This window comes from Notamacropus eugenii, chromosome 1 (genome assembly GCF_028372415.1).
Source record: "Notamacropus eugenii isolate mMacEug1 chromosome 1, mMacEug1.pri_v2, whole genome shotgun sequence".
Taxonomy (NCBI): domain Eukaryota; kingdom Metazoa; phylum Chordata; class Mammalia; order Diprotodontia; family Macropodidae; genus Notamacropus; species Notamacropus eugenii.
The window spans coordinates 25202113-25225082 of record NC_092872.1 but is presented as its reverse complement, the minus strand read 5'-3'; the positions used below and the strand labels follow the sequence as shown (position 1 = coordinate 25225082).

Genomic DNA, 22970 nt, shown 5'->3' with positions numbered 1-22970 from the left:
TGGGGAAATGGATATATTCTCATAAATGCTTTTTTTGGATTTTCCTCTTTTCCCCATGGATGGAAAAAAAATCTATGGGTGACCCATTTGGCAAAGTCTTCATTTTCAGTGGTTCTGCATTTGGTTTTTAAAGGGTGTGTAGAAACCTCACCACCTTCTCTCTGAATGTCCAGTGTTTGCTGTTCTTCTGAAAAAAGAAAAATAGACTAAAGATGTTCTTAGGAGGCTAGGATGAAAGAACTGGGAGGTATTAAAAAGCAATTTTTATGGATTTTGTGTATTCTGATTGACTAAAGATGATGGAAGAGAGAACATCTTGGGTAGCCCCCAGGACCAGTCAAAGTGGGCGCTGAGTCTATATCTATACCCCTCTCTTTCCAGAAATGAAGCACTTAGTTAGCTTTTCATTTGATGGGTTGTTATTAATTTGGTGGCTTTCACAACAGCCATGCAGTTCTAGCCTTAAGGGAACTGGTTGTGGGGGCATGAGCTTATTTATTCCCCATAAGAGGGAGTGAAGTGGGAGAGGGAGAAATAGACTCTTGATTGCAAAAATTCATATGGACCATTAGATCTTCATGATGCCACATTATCTCAACTGTGCAAAATGCTTTGAAGGTCCTTATATAAAAATACGTCCCCCAGATGGATCATGCTGTGAACCCTGCTTTGATCACATGCCACCTGAGCCCTCAAATTTGCTTTTAAAAAATTGTAGGAAGCCAAATATTGCTAGCTTCTACGTTAAGCTCAGTAGTGACCACCCTCAATAAGAACTGGAACTGATATTTCCATAGTGTCTTAAGGCTTGTGGTTAATGTGCTTTATCCACCATATCTCATTGATCATTATAGCCTCAAATGCAATAATGTTTATAATGCACTTAGCACAGTTTATGGCACATAGTAGGCATTTTCTTTCCCTCTCCTTGATATTCCCCTGTTGAGGAATGTTGTTTGAGTACAGCTTTCCTGCCTCCCTCCATTTTGCATTAGAAGAAATTTTACCACAGAGCGATGAAGGCATTAGCTTCAAATCGCAGAACTAGCAAGTGGCATACCCAGGATGTAACTCCAGAGCTTCCAACATCAGATGCAGTGTTCCTTTCATCATACTATAACCTCCTCAAGAATAATGCAAACAGAACTTGACCAACAGCTTTCTAGACCCTGAGTCTCAGGATTGGCTCAATCTACCAACTTGGGGGAAGGTATGAAGAACGATAGCTGTGCTTTGGGTGTGGCCTATGTCATTTCCCCTTTGTGCCCTAGAGCTGGGGCACAGAATGGGTGTTAACATGGGAAGTACAGAAATTTCTAATTTCATAAGAGTAAACATCAGGTGCCACAATACTAAATGTTTTGTTTCTTTCCTTTGCTTTACTCTGTTTCCTGTCTCTTAGGTGTCCCAATGGATCAACCCTGCTGCCGAGCTCTGTATGACTTTGAACCTGAAAATGAAGGCGAGCTAGGTTTTAAGGAGGGTGATGTCATTACCCTCACCAACCAGATTGATGAGAACTGGTATGAGGGGATGCTTCATGGTCAGTCAGGCTTCTTCCCTATCAACTATGTGGAGATTCTGGTTGCTCTGCCTCATTAGAATGTCTTGCTGGCTGGCTCACCAACTCTTGACCCAGGTAGTTCAGTTTAATGCCACTGCTTTGGAAATGCTGCTTTAAGCACCTCCCAAGTACAGGCCGCAGTGGTCAATGTCACCCAGTCCCACTGAGCATCTTTGGTTCCCATTGGCTGCCCTGCTCTGGCTGTGGTGATGGACGATATCTTCCTGCACAGTGAATGGCACATGCTTCCTGCTTGCCAAACCAGGCCAGTCCATGGTCACAGCCAGGAGCTGTTTACACACTTTAGGGAGACATGTCTCCCTGAGGTGTGACCAGGTGGCTCAATGCAGTCAGTCCATCCTAATGAAGATAGCGTCTATCACCTTGAGGTCATTTTCAAGCCTCTGCACTCCATACCAAGGGAGAAATGTTCTTGCCTCTCTGTGTCCCCCTCCCCAGGATCCCCAGCTCACTAAGCTGTCTGATATTGCCTCACCAGCACATTGTCTTCTGATCAGAACGAGTAGTCTTGAGATGTGGTCAGTGACAAAGGTACAATGAAAATTCAAAGGCTTCTCTGAAAATCGACTATCTTTTGTAACCATTTATACCCTTTACTGACACACCACTAGTTTTCCTCTCCCTTTCTGCTAAAGAAAAGCCCCATTTGATTTCTGGGGAAAAGATGCCCACAGATGAGAAAAGATGTCCTTGCAGAAACATCCTGTAAGGAATCAAGGAAGGGACTTAGGCTGCCAAATCCAGTGTGCTTGCTCTGCAGAAATGATGCATGAGATCATAATATGTCTCTACAGGATAGCTGGGCACAGAGCTGGCACAGAAGGGAAGAGGAAGGCGGGCAGGGAGGGGAGATGCAGTTTTATTCTTGTGTATTCCCTGTGATACTTTGGCACAGAGACAAATAAGGAAAGCACCAGGAATTATTTATCTCCTGTTCATGAACGAAAAAATAAGTCTACTCTGTTTTTTCTCTTTCCACTGTCCCCTTGTACTCTTTGAACACCCCTTGTGCATATTCTGCCCTCAATGAGGACTAAATAATGATTTTTTGTGTGTGCTGAGCAATTTAAGGTACGTGGCTCCAGTCAGCTCCCTTCCTCCCCTCCTTTTCTGGCCTCATCGTGTGTGTACAGTGCTGTGCGTAGCTGTATCGGCATTCTTTTTGTAATGGTTGTAAGAGTCCTCCTAGTTGAGTTCCTCAGAGTTCTATTTATCTAAACTGTACAGCCCCTTTCAGAGATTTAATGTGCCGCTTTGGATGTGCCATGTCCATCCTGGATCATGTGAAATGAAAGACCAGCTCCTCTTGCTTCATGTATGAGCATTGCTGTCTCCAATAAATGATGCAGACAGATGAATTACAAGACTGGCTGTTTTCTTTCTGTTTTGCTGTTTGTGTTGTGGAATCCTTGGGGCAGGACTGGGGAAGGAAGGGGGGAGTGAAGTAAGCTTTTATACAGTCCATGCTATGTGCTAGCCACACGACTAAGCATTTTATTCATCTCATTTGATCCTCATAACAACCTGTGAGCTAGGTGCTGGCATTATCCCCACAGTTGAGGAAACTAAGTGATTTTGCATAGGGTCCACAGCTAGGAGGTATCTGAGGTTAGATTTGAACTCAGGTCTTCTAGATTCGGGACCCAGCAGTCCATCCATTGCATTCCATAGCTACCCAGATATACCAGCTGGAGATGGTTCTGTTTTGGTCATCATTGCTCACAGTGTAATAATTACTACACACTGAACTCCCCAGTCCACGTGAATAATGATTTTTAAAAATCAAGAATTTAAATGCAGCTCTCAGTGAATGCCATGTCCTGGGAAGCGCTGGTGATGAGACTGGGTCATGATATGGCATATACATATACTTACACATATATAGGTACACAGGTACACAGCCACCTATATGTATGTGTGTGTGTCTGTCTTTTTTTTCTAACATGGCCAGAGAGCTATGTACATGACTCGTAAATACATATGTATCCAGCACTAATCTGGTTCCTCAACTTAATTCTTGTGTCTACAGCTGCCTGCTGGGCATCATCTGGATGCCCAATTGGCACTCAATGAAATTAAACTCAGAGTATATCCCCTTAAACCTTCCTCTCCTCTCAAATTCTCCATTTCTAGTTCTATTCGGGTCCTCCAGGCTAAACATATTACAGTTAGTTTTTGATTAGTGCAAATAATAAATATGATGAAGTAGTCAGATACAGTTATCTCTTCCACATCATAGGGGCAAAGGGTGCAGTGACCTTGGAATTGGGAAAATATGCATAAAATTATTGACCCTCCCTTCATACCAGCAAAAAGTCTGAATTATTATGGTATTGAAAGATAAAATATGTTGATATTAGACAATACTATACATATGTTTTCACGTGGTGGTCAGAAGAAGTGATACAAGGACACTCTCAAAGTCTTGCTTAAGAACTTTGAAATTGATTGTGTGACATAGGAGACACTGGCACAGGACTGCCCAGCATGGTGTGCCCACGTTGGAGTTGCCATGTGTATGAGCAAAGTAGCATTGAAGCAGCTCAAAGGAAACGCAGAATGTGCAAATTTAGAGTATCTACCCCAAATGTTCACACAGACTATTTGTGCTTGACATGTTGTAGAGCAATCCGAGCTCCTGTGGGTCTGATCAGCCACAATCAGACACATTGAAACTTGACTCTAGCACAGTGATGTCATTTTTGGTCCTCTTAGAGAAGGAAGGACAACAACCAATCTACGTTTATTTTATGCATTTCTGAGTTTCTAAACTTTTTCTGTCTTCTGCTGGCCTTTGTGTGTTATCTGTGGCTTTGTAATGGCAATCAAATTAAGATCTTTTGCTGTTTTTGATTTACTAAAAGTGCCTCTGATTGAATAATGTGATTGGGGAAGATATTTCCCACCCATTGATGGACCTGCCCATTGTGGGAAGCTTGATTAGGGGAGTTGTTTTGTTGTTTTGTCCCAAATACTTTTTAATTTTGTTCTTTTGAGGCACTGGGTCAGAGGATTATGCCCTCTGGCTCTAAAAAGTGTATAAATACTCTGAGGGTGAGGTTTTATTTTGGTTCTAAGGTTTGAGTGACAAATGAGGACTCTGAGAAACCGCTCAAAAGCTCCCCCAGCTTTGAGAACCCAAATGTCGTGCTTCCCTCTCTGGTAACTGGTCAGACAGCTGTACCTCTCTGTTGAATTATGGTCAGACAGAAGAAGCCATGTCTGTTGATTACTTTGGGGTTCAGGATGTTGACTCCCCTGAACTAGGTGAGTGATATATGTGCTTGACTGAAGGATTGATGCATGGGCTTGATTAAAGTGATTGCTGACCCTTCAAAAGTTGCCTTTCCTTTTATGAATGCAGATCTAAGAACCTGTGATAGCGACCCCCCCCCCCCCCCGTGTATGTTGGGTGCTTACTGATATAAGCTTCTACAAAACTCCCCCTTAATTTCCATTTAATTTCTTATGCCAACCCACAATATATTTAAACCATGATGGGAAAAGTTGCAATGTGGAAAAGATAATGGCATATTCAAATTTGTATTATTCAAACTCATAATTATGTAAAATACGACAATTGGTTCTAGCCCAGTGGAAATGCGCAATGGCAATTAGAATAGCGCAGCCATTTCATTATTCACATGAATCAAATTTCTTAGACTCTTCTCTTTCCTCTCAGTTAGCCTACAAGTTCAATCAAGTGCTAAGGTCTGTTACTTCTCGCTCCATAACATTACTTTACAGAATCATGTTCCCAACATTTGCTCAACCACTCTTTTCCCCTCTCCTGTGGGTTATTAAAGAAAACTTCTGAACTAGTCTCCCAGCCTCCAGGGTCTCTCTCTCTTCAGTTTCTCCTTTCTAGCCCTCTCTCAACGTCAGGACAATCTTCCTAAGGCACAGATCTAAAGCTGTGACTGGCTTCCTCCCTGGAAATCCACCAGTAGCTTCCTAGCCTAGGGGGAAAAGCGTGTATCTCTTAGAGAGGCATTTACAGTCCTCACCTACGTGACTCCAAGGTACCTTTCTGGTACTTCACATTTCTTTAGCTCTGTGCTTTATGTTAGAGTCAAATTGGATTGAATAGCTGTTTCCCATATTGGACATGTTGCTATCTGCCATCACCCCCTGCCTAGGATGTGTTCCTTATTCTAGGACTTCCAGAATTATTTCTTCTTTCCAGTCTTACCTTAGACATTACCTCCTCCAAGAAGCCTTTTCTGATACCGAGACTTACAAGTGTTCTTTCCCTCTTCAAATTATCATTCATTTATCTGCATAAATTTTGTATCCTACCTCCCCTTCCCCCATATGATATAAGCCTTTCAGTGTAGGGATCATTTTGCTTTTACCTTTATATCCCCACCATTCAGAGTATTGTCTGTAAGACATAGATGTAACTTAAAAAATGCTTGTTGAATTTGGGCTTTAACAAAAATTAGTATATTACTATTATTAACATATAATTATATATTATATTATAATATAATATATGAATCCTGTGAAATGGTTACATTATTCTAATTGCCATTGTGTATTTCCATTGGACTAGAGCCAATTGTCATATTTTACATAATTATGATTTCGAATAATACAAATTTGAATATGCAGTTATCTTTTCCACATTGCACCTTTCTCCATCATGGTTTAAATATATTGTGAGTTGGCATAAGAAATTAAATTATATATTATTATATAAATTAAAGCTAGTTAGTAAACTGTTGATCAGAGGCAACGAGAGTCACCTGTTAGAGAAACTTCCTCAAGAGCATAGGCCCCTTGGAGATATTTTTAAGCTTTAATTCAATTTTATTAGATTTTATTTTCAATTCTTAATTATCTTCTTCCTTCCTTCTCCCTCTCACACTCTTGGAGAAGGCAAGAAAAATAAGAACCATTTCACATATGTATAGACATAAAAAACAAATGTCCACATTAATCCTCTTCAAAGAAAAAAAGCAAGATATAGAAGAAAACCAGTTCCAATCTGCCCTCTGAATCACCATTTCTCTCTCGGGAGGAAGAAAGCATGTTTTATCACAAGTCCTTTGGAATTGTGGTTGGTCATTGAATCAGAGTTATTAAATCTTTCTATCCCTGTTGTTGTAGAAACTGTTCTGATTGTATTCGCTTCACTTTCCATCAGTTCATACAAATTTTCCCAGGTTTTCTTTTTCTGAAACCATTTTCCTCATCATTTCTTACAGCACAATGGTATTCCATCGTATTCATAGAAAATTTGTTCAGCCATTCCCCAATTGGTGGACAATACCCTCAATTTCTAATTCTTTACTACCACAAAATAGAGCTACAATAAATATTTTTGCACTTATGGGCCCTTTTATGGGCACTTAGGTAGCACAGTGGATGGAACACTGGGTCTGGAGTCATGAATGCCTGAGTTTGAATGAAAACTTAGACACTTACTAGCTGCATGACTGTGGGCAAGTCACTTAACTCTGTTGCTCTCAGCTTCTTCATCTGTAAAATGATCTGCAGAAGGAAATGCAAACTACTCCTGAGCCTTTTCCAAGAAAACACCCCAAAAGGGGTCAAAGAGTCAGACACAGCTGAATACAACTAAACAGCAACAAAAAAGTCTCTTTAGCTCTTTTAATCACTTTGGGGTATAGACCTAAAAGTGAGATCTCTGAGTTGAAAGGTATGTGTAGTTTTAATAGCTTTGGGGGCATAGTTCCAAATAGCTTTGCAGAATGGTTGGACCAGTTCACAGTTCCACCGTTAGTGCATTAGTGTACCTACTCTAGCATTTGACATTTTCCTTTTTTGTCATCTTAGCCAAGCTAATGGGTGTGAGTTTATACTTCAGAATTGTTTTAATTTGTATTTCTCTAACTACTAGTGAGTTAGAGAGTTTTTTTTTAATGTAACTATTGATGGCTTGGATTTCTTCCTCAGAAAACAGCTTATTTATATCCTTTTATTATCCTTTGAAGAGTTTTCTAAAGAGATTGATGTAAATATACAGTAAATGCATTAACTAAGGTAGATATTAAAATGTAATTAACAAATAAGAGTAGGTACATGAAAAAGAATATTAGTGTGTGATGTCTCCCCTAAGAATACTGTAAAAAAGAATTGATGTTTGTGATAAATGAATGCTAAAGTCAACATCAAGGCTTTAAAAAAATGTGTTTGTGGAAAGACCAAAGAGGAGATAAGATCAGTAATGATGGATGACACTGAGAAGGAGGAGCTATTAAGCAATTGTTTTGTCTGATTTTTTTCTATGAAGAAGTGTGATGATCAGACCAAAAAATATGTAATAAAAATAGGTGACAGGGTTGCTTATTCAGCTACATTTTATGATTTCAAATCACCAACCCAGATGAACGAAATCCCAGGGTTCTGAAAAAAGTGGAGCATATAATTTCAGAGCCTTTTTCAATGATACAAGTATCTTCAGAATATCATGGAGAACAGGAGAGGTAGAACAGGACTGGAAGTAACCAAGTATTTGTATTTTTTAAAACAGAAGTTTGAGTTTGTAAATATGTGCTAGTGAGTTTGATTCCTGGTAAAATTATTATTAAAGGCTAATTTGAGCAGTTAGAAAAAGAACACATGATTATTAAGGACCATGTTTATGAAGAAGAGGTCAGAGTATAACAAAAATTGTTCCTTTTTTCTGAGCTCCGTAGGCATTTAATAACTTCTGTTATGCTTTTATTTATTTGGTTAAGCATTTCTTTATTATACTTTAACCTGGTTTGGGCTTTCCTCTTGAAAGTTGGATACCTCTGTACAAGACAGTGGTAGAGCTAGTTGATTTTGGAAGTAGCTGAATGAACAGAACCGAGGTATAAAGATGGATAATCAGGGTCCATCTGGAGGACTATGTTTCTCTAGCTGAATGCCAAAGGGATGTGTCATCAGCCTGTCTTTCCTGTTCAGCATCTTTATCAATGCCTTGGAAGAAGGTATAGATGTCATGTTCATCAATTTTGGAACTGATATGAGAGTATGGGAGTGATAAATAACTTGTTGAAAAACAGAATTAGGACTCATAAGGTTCTTAAGTTAGAAAATGGACCAAATCTAGTAAATTTATTATGATAAACATAAAGGTCTAAATTTGGATTTAAAAAATCAACTGAAGAATATTGTAGGAGAAAAGGGTAACTTGACAGTCTTTCCCATGAAAAGGAGGATTTTAGTGGTCTGGAACGTCAAAATGAGTCAACAAGCTAATTTGATTTTAGGTGGCACTAATGGAAGCCTAATGGCCAGAACTAGGGAGATAGATGATCACTCCACTGCATCTTGCACTTTTCCGAACATACCCAGAATATTGTGTTCCATTTGGAAATACTTTTTAGAAAGGACTTTGATAAACAGGATAACTACCAGAGGTTTGCTGGAGGATACTTGAAAGAAAGTCATACAAGAGGTGATTGAAAGAAATGGCTATGTTTAGATGGGGGAAAATGAAGCTTTAGGAAGAGTATTTGAAAGGCTATCTTGTACTTATGGGCCCTTTTATGGGCAGTTAGGCTATCTTGTACCAGAAATTTTTGAGTCCCTGCCTGAAGATCATTCTTCCACATAGGAAAAAAACAGACAAAATAATTGTTTAACAGCTTCTTCTTCTCACTATTGTCAGTTCCTAATAGCTAGAGCTGTCCCAAGAGGGGCTAGTATAAGGATAGAGAGAAGCTTCCAAATCTAAGGTTTTTGGTGTAAAACTTTTACCTTTTTTTTTTTTTTCGGTTTAAATTTAAATAACAAATTTACTGAGCCCTGGATTGCCCCCTAGTGGCAAAAATTCTTTTTTTTAATTAGTGAAAACAAAATGTGGTTCTCTTGCATAAATTCGTTCATGACGTGGTAAATGTAGTACCTGTAGCATAAAATTGAGACTCCCCTTCCTTCCACGTACAGTGTAGTGCTTGGTACATTATAGGGAGGCAACTGTTGCTTTTAATTCTGATTTATCTAGGGTGATTATTACAGGGTGATGCAGATGACTGGCATATTGTAATGCCAGCCATGTTTACAATATTTCTGGTAGCCTTTCAGTCTTTTTAGGCTGCAGTTAGGAGCAGAGCTATATGTAGAGACTAGCTTGCTTCCTAAAACTGCAGTTCCACATTATGATAATGCTTTCTAGCACCCCCAAACCACACCGTGCCAAATGCTTGTGATACAAAGGCATACAACATGGACTTTGCCTTCAATAATCTGATGGAGGTGGGGTGGGGAGAAATGCACTCACATAACTAGGATTAAAGGGATACATAATAAGTAAAATTTAAAGGAGACGTCCAGGCAAAGTACTGTGAAGAAAAAATAACTGAAAGAAAAAGATCACGTTTTTGAGAGATTGGGTGTAGGACTGGGGAGAGGGTCAAAGCAATCTCTGAAATGAACTTTGAAGGAAGAGACAACATAAAAAAGACTGTGGACAGAAAGTGGGATGCACTCTTAAGTCACAGGCATGACTGGAACAAAGGGCCAGAGAGATGAGGGATCAAGGAAAGAAAAGAATGTTAGTAGTTCAACCTAGTTTCAATTTTGGAGTACGAAGGAGAGTAGACTGAGGGAAGTAGGGAAAGTGGGTTGGATCTAGATTGAAAAAGGCCTTGAGTATCCTCAAGTGCTAGAGAAAGACCCTTTTGTCCAAGATTTACCTTTAAAGGCAATGGATCCAGGACCCTTCCAAGGATATCACAAACCCTTGGTTTTGGGAGAAATAGTCCTATTTTTAGTAGGAATAAGGTATATTATTTTGAAAGGTCAAACCCTGTAACAATTCACTGTGTTACTTGCTCTTGGAATTTTTAGAATCCTTCATAGGCCTCTCAGACTTATCTTCCACATATACAGATCTGATCATAGTTAGCAAAGAAGAAAAGCAAGGGCAGAACCAGAATTGAAACTGAAATTGAAATTCACATATGAATTATCATATGTGAATACTATAGTTCATCTGAACAGAAGCAGGAATTAGATTAAGAATTCAACAAAATGACCACATACATTACAATGAAACACACTATAGTTGTAATGGAGAAATTCTTGACTTACCTTAACATTTTCATTTTTCTAAAGTGGAACAAAAATGATGAAGGAATTGTCATTCTGAACTTGATTTTGAATAACCATGGGGGATTGACTTCGAAGTAGAAATTACAAGAATCTTGGAGGTCAGTAATCTCTCCAAAATAGTTTGTGATAAAGGGTCTCTTACAATATACCCTAGAGGAATAAATTTCAAAGGATTCAGAAAAAGGATGGGAGTATCCAATGGCCTCATTATCTGGAGAAGTTTTCATCTGTTTTTAGAGCTCATTGCAGGTACCATCTCCTTTGGTGATCTCACCAGTTTTTAAAGCCTTCTCCTCAAATTGCTTTGCATTTATATGTCTGTGTATAAATGGTCTAATCACAGTAGAATGTAAGTTTCTTGAAAGCAGGGACTGTTGTGTGTGTGTTGTTTTTTTTTTTGTCTTTCTATCTCTAGTGCCTAGCACAGTACCTTGTACATAGGAGGGTCTTGATCAACATGGTAGACAGGGAGACATAACTGTAGGATTTTTGTCAGTGATCTTTGTTTGAAAAGGAGTGAAAAATAGGAGAGGAGTCATAAAAATGGATTATCCTGATTTCTTAACAAAAGAGAGGCTACAACTTCTAGGCTAGTGAGTTTGACTGCTCTTGCTAAATCTACTGAATTTTTGGCAGAAATCTAGAACATATCATTAAGAAAGAGAAGGATCATGGTGTATAGTGCATAGATACCCAGCCTTGAAATTAGGAAGACACGGGTTGAATTTCTGGTTGCCTATATAACCCTAGGCAAGTTAATGCTCTCAGTGCTGTAGTTAGCTGTTTCAGAGATACATGCTGACTGGTAATGATAGAGGGAGTTTTCTCACCTGAGAGTTCCTCATATCAAATGAACTCCTAGGTCAATTCCTTTTCACCCACCATTAAGTTGATACTGTCGACAGGGAAGCACTAAACCTCTTATACTATAGAATCAAAAGCACTAAAAAGTCAGGATAAACGGCTTCATCACAAACAGGTCATGCCTGGCTAATCTTATTTCCCTCCTTTGACAGGAGAAAGAGAGTGGTAAGACATGGAACAGTTAATTTTCACAAAGCCTTTGACAGAACTTTTTATGCTATGCTTCTAGAACAGAAGGAACAATGTGGGCTAACAGATAGGACTAACAGGCAAATTTAGAACTGAATTGGATAACCAGAGAACAAAAGTAGTTATAGATGGATTGATTGCAACTTCAAGGTAGGTCTTTAGTGGAGTGCCTCAGGGAACTGTCCTTAGCCCTGAACTCTTCAGCATGTTTTTCAGTGACTTGGTTGAAGGCATAGGAAGTACCACTGTCGGATTTATAGTTTCACAGCCTCTACCCTTTATTCTTTTGTTAAATAATCAGGATATTTATTCTCATCCATTTCCATGACTTCTCTCCCATTTTCACACCCTTTTAAAGATCATTGACATTCTAACTTTCATTTATAGATGACACAAACCTGGGAGAGTTAATTATGTATGAGAGGATCCAAATTAGGTCTTGATGAGACAGAATGTTAGGATAGGAAATAGGGAAAAATTAAAAGTCTTAGATTTGAGTTAAAAACATGACAAGGTAGTTATAGGGGAGGTATGGCTAAATTACAGTTTATGTGGAAGAGTGTATAAGAGATTTAGCTTATTGCAAATTCAATGGGAGTCAACAGTAGGGCAAAACACTCACAAAATCAAATGCTATTCTAAGTTTCATTGAGAGATATAGTATTCTTTGAAAAAAAGAGAAACATAGTCTTGCTGTTTTTTCTACCCTGCTTAGATCACTGATCACTTCTGGAGTATTATATCCAGTTATATATGCTACATCTTAAGAAGGACATTGGCTAGCTGGGCCATATTCCAAAGAGGGTGATGGATGTAGAAAACTAGAGATTGTGTCATATGAAAATGCTTAGAACCTCAATTTTGTTCAGAGAAGAGATGATGGGGATGGGGATATGATAGCTGGTTTTCATTTTAGATAGATATGGACATAATGGATAGATTTCTGAACTTAAAGACAGGAAGAACCTGAGTTAGAATCTTGCTCCCAAAACTTAATAGATGTGGAATACAACCTATGCCCATCTTGGTTTCTTCATCTGTAAACTGAGAATAATAAAACTTATAAGTCACAGGTTGTAAATGAAAAAATACTATCCCATAATTATAGTTTTCTAAAATTGGAAATAGAAGCCTACTGCCTTATCAAGATCAAATGGAAAATTCATGATCATTTATTGACATTATTTTAGAAGAGATTCTTGGTGAGGTATGAATTCTAGGTAGGTCCAGTCCAACTCTGTGTGAGACTGATCAAAGAAGTATTAGAGATTTCTTTTTAGGTACAGGCAGAGCCATAAAAACAGCAAGAAAAGTGGAAGTTAATGACACTACAAGGCATCAAGAAACAACAAAACAAAGTCAAAAGACTGAAAAAAAATGTAAGAAAATGTGAGCTAATCATCAGAAAAACAACTGACCTGGAAAAGTGATTGAGGAGAGAGAATTTAAGAATTGTTTGATTACCTGAAAGCCATGATCAAAGAAAGAGCTTAAATATTATATTTCCAAAAAAAAATTATGAGGGAAAACTGCCCCAATATCCTCAACCTAGAGGGCAAAGCAGAAATTGAAATAATTCACTGATCACCTCCTGACAAAGATCCCAAAATTAAAACTCCCAGCAGTGTTACAGTTAAATTTCAGAACTGCCAGGTCAAGGAGAAAATACTACAAGCAATCAGAAAATTCACTATCTAGCACTAAAAAGGACTGGGAGTGTTGGAATATGATATTGAAAAGGCAAAGGAGCTAGGATTACTACCAAGTATAACCTCATCAGAAAACCAAAATGTTTAATGAAATAGAGGACTTTCAAGCATTCCTGATGAAAAGATGAGAGCTGAATAGAAAATTTGATATTTCGACACAAGATCAAGAGGATCATAAACAGTTATACATGAAAGAGAAAACATCAGGCACTAAATAAGGTTAAACAATATATATTCCCATATTACAAGTTGATATGTGTAACTACTAAAAACTTTATCATTATTAAGGTACTTAGAAATAGTCTGCATAGACAGAGGGCATGTCTATGAATATATTATTTTGAGATTATCTCAAAAAAAATGGAAGCTGAGCAAGAAGGATACACTTGGAGAAGGGGGAAGGGAGAGGAAAAATGGGGGAAACTATCTCACCTAAGACATTTGATAAGGGGGAAAGGAAAGTGGTTAACACTTGAACTCCCTCTCATCTTAGTTGTTTCAAAGAGCAAACATACACACAACACACACACACACACACACACACACACACACAGAGTAAGTTCAATATAGAAGTTCACCTTACTCAATAAGGAAGAAGAGAAAGAAAAAGAAAAAAAATGAAAGATGGATAGTAAAAGGGAGGATAGATTAAAGTGATTAAAAGTTCCACAGATTTTTGAGGCAGGAGCAGGTTAGAAAAAGAAAAGGGTAAATAGAAAAGAAAAGGATGGAAGGAAATACATAGTTAGCGATCACAACTGTGAAGGTAAGGGGGATGAACTCACCCATAAAAGGAAAATGGATAACAGAAAGGATTAGAAACCAGAATCCAACAATATGTTGTTTATAAGAGACACAGCTGAAATATAAAGATACATATAGAGTTAAAATAAAGTCTGGAAAGCAATTGAAGTAAAAAGATGGAGGTAGCAATCATGATCTCAAAGCAAAAGCAAAAATAGACCTATTTAAAAGGGACAGAGAAACTACATTTTGCTAAAAGGTACCATGGACAATGAAGCAATAGCAACATTGAGCATGTGTACCAAATGGCATAGCATTCAGAATCTTAAGGAAAGGTAAATGAAGATACAGGAGGAAATAGTAAAACTGTACTAGTGGGGGAATCTCAATTTACTCCCCTCAGGCTTAGATTAACGTAATCATAAAATAAGCAAAAGAAATTGAGATAATTAGAATTTCAGAAAAAATAGGTATAATAACTCTTCAGAGACTTTTGAATGGAAAGAGCAAAGAGTATACCTTTTTCTCACCTGTACATACAATATACCTTCACAAAAATTTACCACATATTAACAAATAAAATAAATGCAGAAAGCAAAAATATTAAATGCACTCTTTTATGGACCATGTTACAATAAAAATTGCATTCTGTAAAAGCCTTGGAATCATGAATTAAAAAAACTAATTGGAAAAGAAATAAATGAATCCTAAAGAATGGGGAAGGGGTATCAAAGAATAAATCATAGAAATAATAATTTATTAAAGATAATGACAGACAACATACCAAAGTTTGTGGGATACAGTCAAAGCAATAATTGGAGTAAAATTTATTTCTCTAATACCAGTAAAAGAAGGGAAGAGCAAATCAAGAAACTGGCATGCAAATTGCCCAAAAAAAGAAAACTAAAAAAAGAACAAATTGGAAATTCCCATTTAAACACCAAATTAGAAATCCTGAAAATTGAGGAAGAAATTAAAGATATCTATAGTCACATGAAAAAATGCTCGAAATCACTATTGATAAAAGAGATGTAAATCAAAACAACTCTGAGATAACACATCACATCTATCAGATTGGCTCACATGACAGAACAGGAAGATGATAAATGTTGGAGAAGATGTGGGAGAGTTGAAACACTAATTCATTGTTGGTGGCACTGTGACCTCATCCAACCATTCTGGAGAGCAATTTGGAACTATGCCTAAAGGGCTACAAAAATGTGCATACCCTTTGACCCTGCAATATCCTTCTAGGACTGTATTCCCAAGAGATCATAAAAATGGTAAAGGGTCCCACATGTACAGAAATATTTATATCAGTTCTCTTTGTGGTGGCCAAAACCTGGAAATCAAAGGGATGCCCATCAATTGGGGAATGACTGAATAAACTGTGGTATATGAATGTAATGGAATACTACTGTGTTATAAGAAATAAGGAACAAGAAGACTTCAGAGACGCCTGGAAAGACTTATATGATCTGATGCTGAAAGGAGCAGAATCAGGAGAACTTTGTACACAGCAACAACCACAGTGTGCGAGGAGTTTTTCTGGTAGACTTGGAACTTCACTGCAATGCAAGGACTTGAAAAATTCCCAATGGTCTTCTAAGGCAAAATGCTTTCCACATCCAGAGAAAGAACTATGGAATTCAATCGCAGAATGTAGCGGATCATTTTCTTTTACATTATGCTTTGGTTTGTTTTATGATATCTCCCATTCATTTTTAATTCTTCTACATAACATGATTATAGTGAAAATGTATTTAATAGGAATGTATGTGTAGAACCTATATAGGATTTTATGCTATCTCAGGGAGGGAGGAGGGGGCGAGGGAAAGAAAAATGCTAGGTTGTATGGTGGTGATTGTGGAACACTGAAAATAAATTAAAAAAAAAAAAAGAAATCCTGAAAATCAAAAGAGGGATTAATACAATTGAAAGTTAAAAAAGATTGAACTAATAAATAAAACTAGGAGTTAGTTTCATGAAAAAAAAATAGGCAAAATAGACCATTGGTTAATTTGATTTAATTAACAATTATCAAATTATCAAGAATGAAAAAGGTAAATACATAACCAATGATGATGAAATTAAAGCAATTATTAAGAGCCCAAACACATGCCAATAAACTTGACAATCTAAATGAAAATGAATGAATGAATGCTTGCAAAAATATAAATTGCCCAGGTTAGCAGAAGAAGAAATAGAATATATAAGCAATTGTATTTTAGAAAAAGAAATTTATGAAGCCATAAATTAGCTCCCTAACGGGGGAAAAAACTCAGGACCAGATGGACTTGCAAGTAAATTCTACCAAACATTTAAAGGACAATTCCACCATCATATAAACTTTTTGGAAAAATAGATAAAGGAGTCGTACTTAATTACTTCGATGATGCAAATATGGTTTTGATAGTTAAATGAGCAAGAGCAAAAACAAGAAAAGAAAGATATAGATCAATTTCCTTCCTTTTATAATGATGCAAACTTCCTAAATAAAATACTTGTAAGAAGATTATAGCAATATATCATAAAGATTATATACCATGACCAGGTGGGACTTATACCAGGAATGCAGGATGAGTTCAATATTAAGGAAATGATAAGCACAATTAACCAAAACAGTAACAAAAATCATATGATTATTTCAATAGTTGCAGAAAAAAAGATTTTGACAAAATATAACATCCATCCCTACTCAACAGAAATAAATGGAGCTTTCCCTTAAATGGTGAGTAGTATCTATTCAAACCAAGAGCAAGCATTAGATACAATGGGAACAAGCTAGAAGCCTGTCTGATAAGATTTGAGGTGATGCAAGAATGTCCATTATCACCATTCTTAAAAGAAATCAAAGGAATGAGCATAGTCAATGAGGAAACAAAACTGTCTTTTTTTTTTTTATTGTAGATGACATGATGGTATATTTTGACCTCCCTAGAGAACCAAGTAAAAAACTAGTTGAAATACTTAACAATTTTAGCAAAGTTACAGGATATAAAACAAAACAATACAAACAATAGTGTTTTTATACATTACCAATAAAACCCAGCAGGAAGAAATAGATAATTTTCATTTGAAATAACTGCAAATAATACCAAATACTTAGGAGTCTACCTGCCAACACACATATAGGAACTACATAAACATAATTACAAAACACTTTTTATGCACATAAAATAAGATTTAAATAATTGGAGAAATAGTAATTGTTCATGGATTGACCAAGCCAATATAATAAAAATAACAATTCTACCTCAATCTTATTCAGTGCAATCCCAATTAAATTACAAAAAAATTACTGAACTAGAAGAAATAATAACAAAATTCATTTTGTAGAACAAAATGTCAAGAATATCAAATGAATTAATTTTTTTCAAGTGTGAAGGAAGAAGATTTAGAAGTACCAACTCTTAAGCTGCATTATAAGGTGATGATTATTAAAACCACCTGATACTGGCTAAGAAATAGAATGGTAGATCAATGAAATACTGTAAATATACAATATACAGTAATAAGTGATTATAGTAAGGTGTTTTGATAAATGCAAAATTTAAGCTTTTGGAATAAGAATTCACTATTTGGTAAAAAAAACTGTTGGGAAAACTAGAAAGGTCTGGCAGAAACTAGGTATAGATCAATATCTTACACCATTTACCAATATGAGATCAAAATGGATAGAAGAACTACACATAAATGGAGATGTAGTAAGTAAATTAGAAGAACATGGGATGTATTACCTATTAGATTTATGGATAGGTGAAGAATTGATGAATGGACAAGACATAGAGAACACTGTGAGATATAAAATAGGTAATTTTGATTACATTCAATTAAAAAGTTTTCGAATAAATAAAACCGATGCAGCCAAGATTAGAAGGAAAATAGAAAATTAGGGGGAAAATTTATAGGCAGCTTCTCAGAGAAATGGCTCATATCTCTAATATATAGAGAACTGAGTCAAATTTATAAGGCTATGAGTCATTCCCTAATTCATAAATGATCAAATGATAAGAACAGGCAGTTTTTGGAAGAAATTAAAGATATGCATATGTATATATACATATATACATACATATTTGAAAAAATGTTTCAAATCTCTATTGATTAGAGAAACGCAAAATTAAAACAACTTTGAGAGACCAACTCACATTTATCAGGTTGGCTAAAATGATAGAGAGGGAAAATGAGAAATGTTGGAAAAGATGTGGAAAAATCATTGGTGGAACTGGTAACTGATCCAACTAATCCAACCACTTTGAAGAGTAATCTGAAATTCTGCCCAGAGTTCTAAAACTTTGACCCAGCTATAGTATTACTAATTAGGTCTGTTTTCCAAGGTGCTCGGGGGAAAATGAAAAGAACCTGCATGTCCTAAAATATTTATAGTAACTCTCTTTGTGGTGGCATAGAACTGGAAATTGAGGGAATGCCCATCAGTGGGGGACTGGCTGAATAAGTTGTGGCATATGACTGTGATGGAATTCTACTGTGCTGTAAGAAATTATGAGCAGGTTGGTTTTTAGAAAATCATAGAAAGACTTGCATGAAATAATGCAGGGTGAAATGAGCAGAGCCAAGAGAACATTGTGTATAGTAACATTAGTATTTTTCAGAGTAAGTGAATGACTAGGGTATTCTGAGTTATATGAATGTTCAAATCAGCTACAAAGTGCCTTTGAAGGAAGATGCTATCCACCCCAAGGGAAAGAACTGATTTATGGAAGTACATATTGCATGGTTTCACACACACGTGCGTGTTTGTGTCAGATGTTGGGCTTCTCTATTGGGAGGGTTGGAGGGAAAAGCTTGGAACTTAAAATGTAACAAAACAAAAAATAAAATTTTTTTAAGAAAAAAATGGTCAATGATCTTTTAACTTGTTATCCTAATGCAGGACATGTAGTTAGGAGATATAAGTTTGAGTTCTGATATTTACTTGAAGTGTAATTATAAACAAATCTTCTGTGAACCTGTTTCTTGTCAAGTAGAGATGACAGTACTTAGACTACTTACCTCATTGGGGCTATTGTCAGGAGATCCATTTGTAAACATTTAAGCGTCAAAGAAATGTGGATTGTCATCTCCATCAAAGGAATCATGGTTATTAGGTATAGGGATTTGCTATTAACGAAGGACCTAGAAATAGTTATGGAACCCATAGAAATGTGAGTGGAAGAAGAAGAACATACATATTCTAATTGGGGCAGCTAGGTGATGCAGTGGATAGAGCACCAATGCAGGAGTCAGGAGGATCCGAGTTCAAATCTCACCTCAGACACTAGACACTCACTAGCTGTGTGACCTTGGGCAAGTCACTTAACCCCAATTGCCTCATCCTGGGTCATCTCCAGTCATCCTGATGAATATCTGGTCATTGGATTCAGATGGCTCTGGAGGAGAAGTGAGGCTGGTGACCTGCACAGCCCTTCCTCACTCAAAACAAAGTCAAGGGCGAGTCATGTCATTATTTGTCTGATAGCATGGTCTTCTTCAGCAATGAAGGATGAACACACACACACACACACACACACACACACACACACACACAATCTAATGCAAGGGTGGGGAACCTGGAACCTTGAGGCCATATGTGGCCCTCTAGTTCTTCAAGTGCAGCCTATTACATTCAGTCAAAGACTCACACTTGAGGACCTAGAGGGCCACATGTGGCCTCAAGGCCCCAGGTTCCTTACCCCTGATCTAGTGGATAAAGGGTTGGGCTTGGAATCAGAAAAATCTGGGTTCAAATTCTGCCTCTGCCACTTAATCTCTTTGTGACTCAGTTTTCTCATCTGTAAAGGAAAGGGGTTAGACTCAGTAACCTCTAAGGCTACTTATAGCTAAAAATCCATGATTCCATGACAGCTAGCTGGGGCCAGGGCAACTCCAAATGATATAGTCCATCCAAATGACCAGTCCTTGCCCTGGTGCTTCAAGACATTCCTGATGTAGAAGTTAACTGGGGCACAATGGAATTATAAGGCTTTATCAATGAAGTTGTTTCTTAAGTTTTCCACGTAGAGTGATAAACTTCATTTTGGAAGGACAGAGTGTGGCCAGGCTTGTGAAATTTTGCACTTACATATCTCCATACAATGTGTGTGTGTGTGTGTGTGTGTGTGTGTGTGTGTGTGTGTGTGTGTGTGTGTGTGTGTGTGTGTGTGTGTAAGTAACCAGTGACCAGAGCTGAGACTGAAGATCTGCAACAGAGCCCTCTGCTGGCATACGTGAAAAGAGTCTGAGACTGTTCTTATAAGCAGAGTCTTAAGACATATGTCACCCTGCAATAGGATATTTTAAGTGTGCTCTAGTATAAAGCAAAAACTCTTTCTCCCCACTGATTTGTTCTATGTTAGGGTAATTACATAATCCCTTTTCTTAAGATGAAATCTATTGCATACGAACATCAAAATAGAAAACTCAGAGAGGAAGAATATATTTGTATCACAAGCAATAGAGGGATATTATGCTATTTTAATGGAAATGGATACATATGTACACATATTTATATACATTTTATACATATAAAATTTGCATTTAATAAACATTTATTGAATTGAATCAACTTCCCTAAAGTTGATTTGCTCTAATATGAAAACATCAAAATGAACCACCGCCACAGCCACTTATGGGATGGGAAGTAAATAAGAATTTAATTTCTTTTCATTGTTTGCTTTTTAAAAAAAAAATGATTGATACTGTACTAGCATGCCATCCTGGAAAGAGCTCTGGATGTGGAGTCAAGAGGTCAGGATTCAAAAACCCAAGTCATTTATCATGTTAAGCCACTGAGCCTTTGTTAAGCAACTACTGTGTTAAGTAGTGTGCTAAGCGCTGTGGTTATGAAGTGTGCTGTGCTAAGTTCTTAGGTTATAAAGATAAACAAAAAATCCAGTCCCTGCCTTCAAGGAGCTTATATTCTATTGTGGGGAGGGATAAAATCTAAGCATCTAGGTGTATACAAGGCATATATAGCGAGGGAACACAGTAAATAGAGTGTGGGACCTGGAGTCAGGAAAACCTGAGTTCAAACCTGGCCTCAGGTACTTGCTGCCTGAACAAATCTTTTAACTTCTGTCTACCTCAGATTCCTCATCTTTACAATAAGATACTGCTAGCACACATCTCTCAGTGCTGTGGTAAGAATGAAATGAGATAATATTTGTAAAATTCTCTGCAAACTTTAAAAGTGCTATGTGAATGTTAGCTTTTATTATCATCGTCATTCCAGAGTAAATGGAAACGTGTGAGCTTTTAAAAGTCACATCTCTTCTCTGAGTCTTAATTTCTCCATCTATACAGTGGAGATAATAATCCATACACTGTCTTCTTCATCCCATCATTTTGAAGAAAACCTTGGTAAACCTTAAAGTCGATGAGAGTGAACATTTTTAAATAGGCCTCTCCATGGGAACATAAAGTGTTTAATGTGGTCATCCAAGGATAGGAGCTCTCAGTTGCAAATAGTGCTTCACCCTCAGGGAAAATGGGACCATGGGGACCTACACAAATGTACTCTGACTATATATTTTATGCTTTGGAATGAAGTTAGAAAAGGATGAGTACTGAAGAACAACTTCTTATCCTGCCTTTTTTTAAGGTGTTAATCAAGTTTAAGATTAATGGCAGAAATTAATGGCAGAAAAAAAAATAGTCTTTCCACCGTAGCCCTTCCCCTTTGCCCAAACTTCACCATAATTTTCTCAGAGTACAATTGGTCTTTCAAAGCAAGATTCACATCCATGGTTTTCCTCAGCTGATGTAGCTTTTTCCAGCTCCAAAAGATAGTGACCAATAACTCTCAGTTTTGGACCTGAAACTCATATATATATATATATGTATATATACATATATATGTATATGTATACATATATATACACACATACATATATATGTCTATATCTGTGTGTGTATATGTGTGTATATATACATATATGTCTATGTATGTATATGTATACGCATATGTGTGTGTATATATGTATGTGTGTGTTTCAGATATACATATATATATAGTCAGTTAGTTAGTTAGAAACTCTTCTGTCCAGAGCCTGAATTCTGAGAAACTAGACTGTCTTCCTTTCCTTTGTACTCAGACAATCTGAAGTGGGAGGAACTTATCACACTAATCAGACCTACTCACACTTCACAAAGAAGTGGTCATACAAGCTTTGCTTTAGAGTCTCCACTTAGAGGAAACCCATATCGTCTACACACACACACACACACACACACACACACACACACCATGCATAATATCAATCAATTAACAAGGAAGATTGAAAGCTAGACCACATCCTCTACTCTTCTCTCCACACATTTGTCATTGCAGGTTTTATCAGTTATTCCTCCACAACATCTCTTTGATCAGTCCCCTTCATTTAATTCACATGCCAACATCCTATTTTATTCCCTCATCAATTCCTCCCCTGAGCTGCTGCAGTAGGAGCCACCATATTCATCTGCTTGCTTCAAGTCTGCTTTCCAATCCATCTTCCAGAGTCACCAAAACAGCGTTCTGAAAGCTCAGTTTGGATCAAGACAGTTTGCTTCAAAAGCTCATCTACCTCCCCTTTGCTTCTGTTTATCATCAAAAAGTCTTCACAATTTGGCTCCAACCTATTAACCCACTAGATTATATCTTGTTCCACTTCATTCACATTTTGGTCCAGTCAAAGTGACCATTTTGCTACTCCTCACAACACTCCATCTCTTATCTTTGCACAAAATTCCAAATTATATTCTTGGCCTTTCCTGGTATCCTTGAGAGCTGATACATGCCCTCATTACTTCCTATTTATTTTGAA

General features: G+C 37.1%; 1 protein-coding gene across 3 annotated transcripts in view; it reads left to right on the top strand.

Annotated features, from left to right (window-relative positions):
• The window catches only part of SH3GL2 (SH3 domain containing GRB2 like 2, endophilin A1), a 313692-nt gene extending 310749 nt beyond the window's left edge, over positions 1-2943 (top strand). For all 3 annotated transcript variants that reach the window (XM_072655741.1, XM_072655750.1, XM_072655756.1), the window contains one exon: positions 1403-2943. In XM_072655741.1, coding sequence (XP_072511842.1) covers positions 1403-1602 — 200 coding nt within the window. In that variant the 3' untranslated portion in view covers positions 1603-2943. The remainder of the gene's footprint in view (positions 1-1402) is intronic.
• The last annotated feature ends 20027 nt before the right edge of the window (positions 2944-22970 follow it).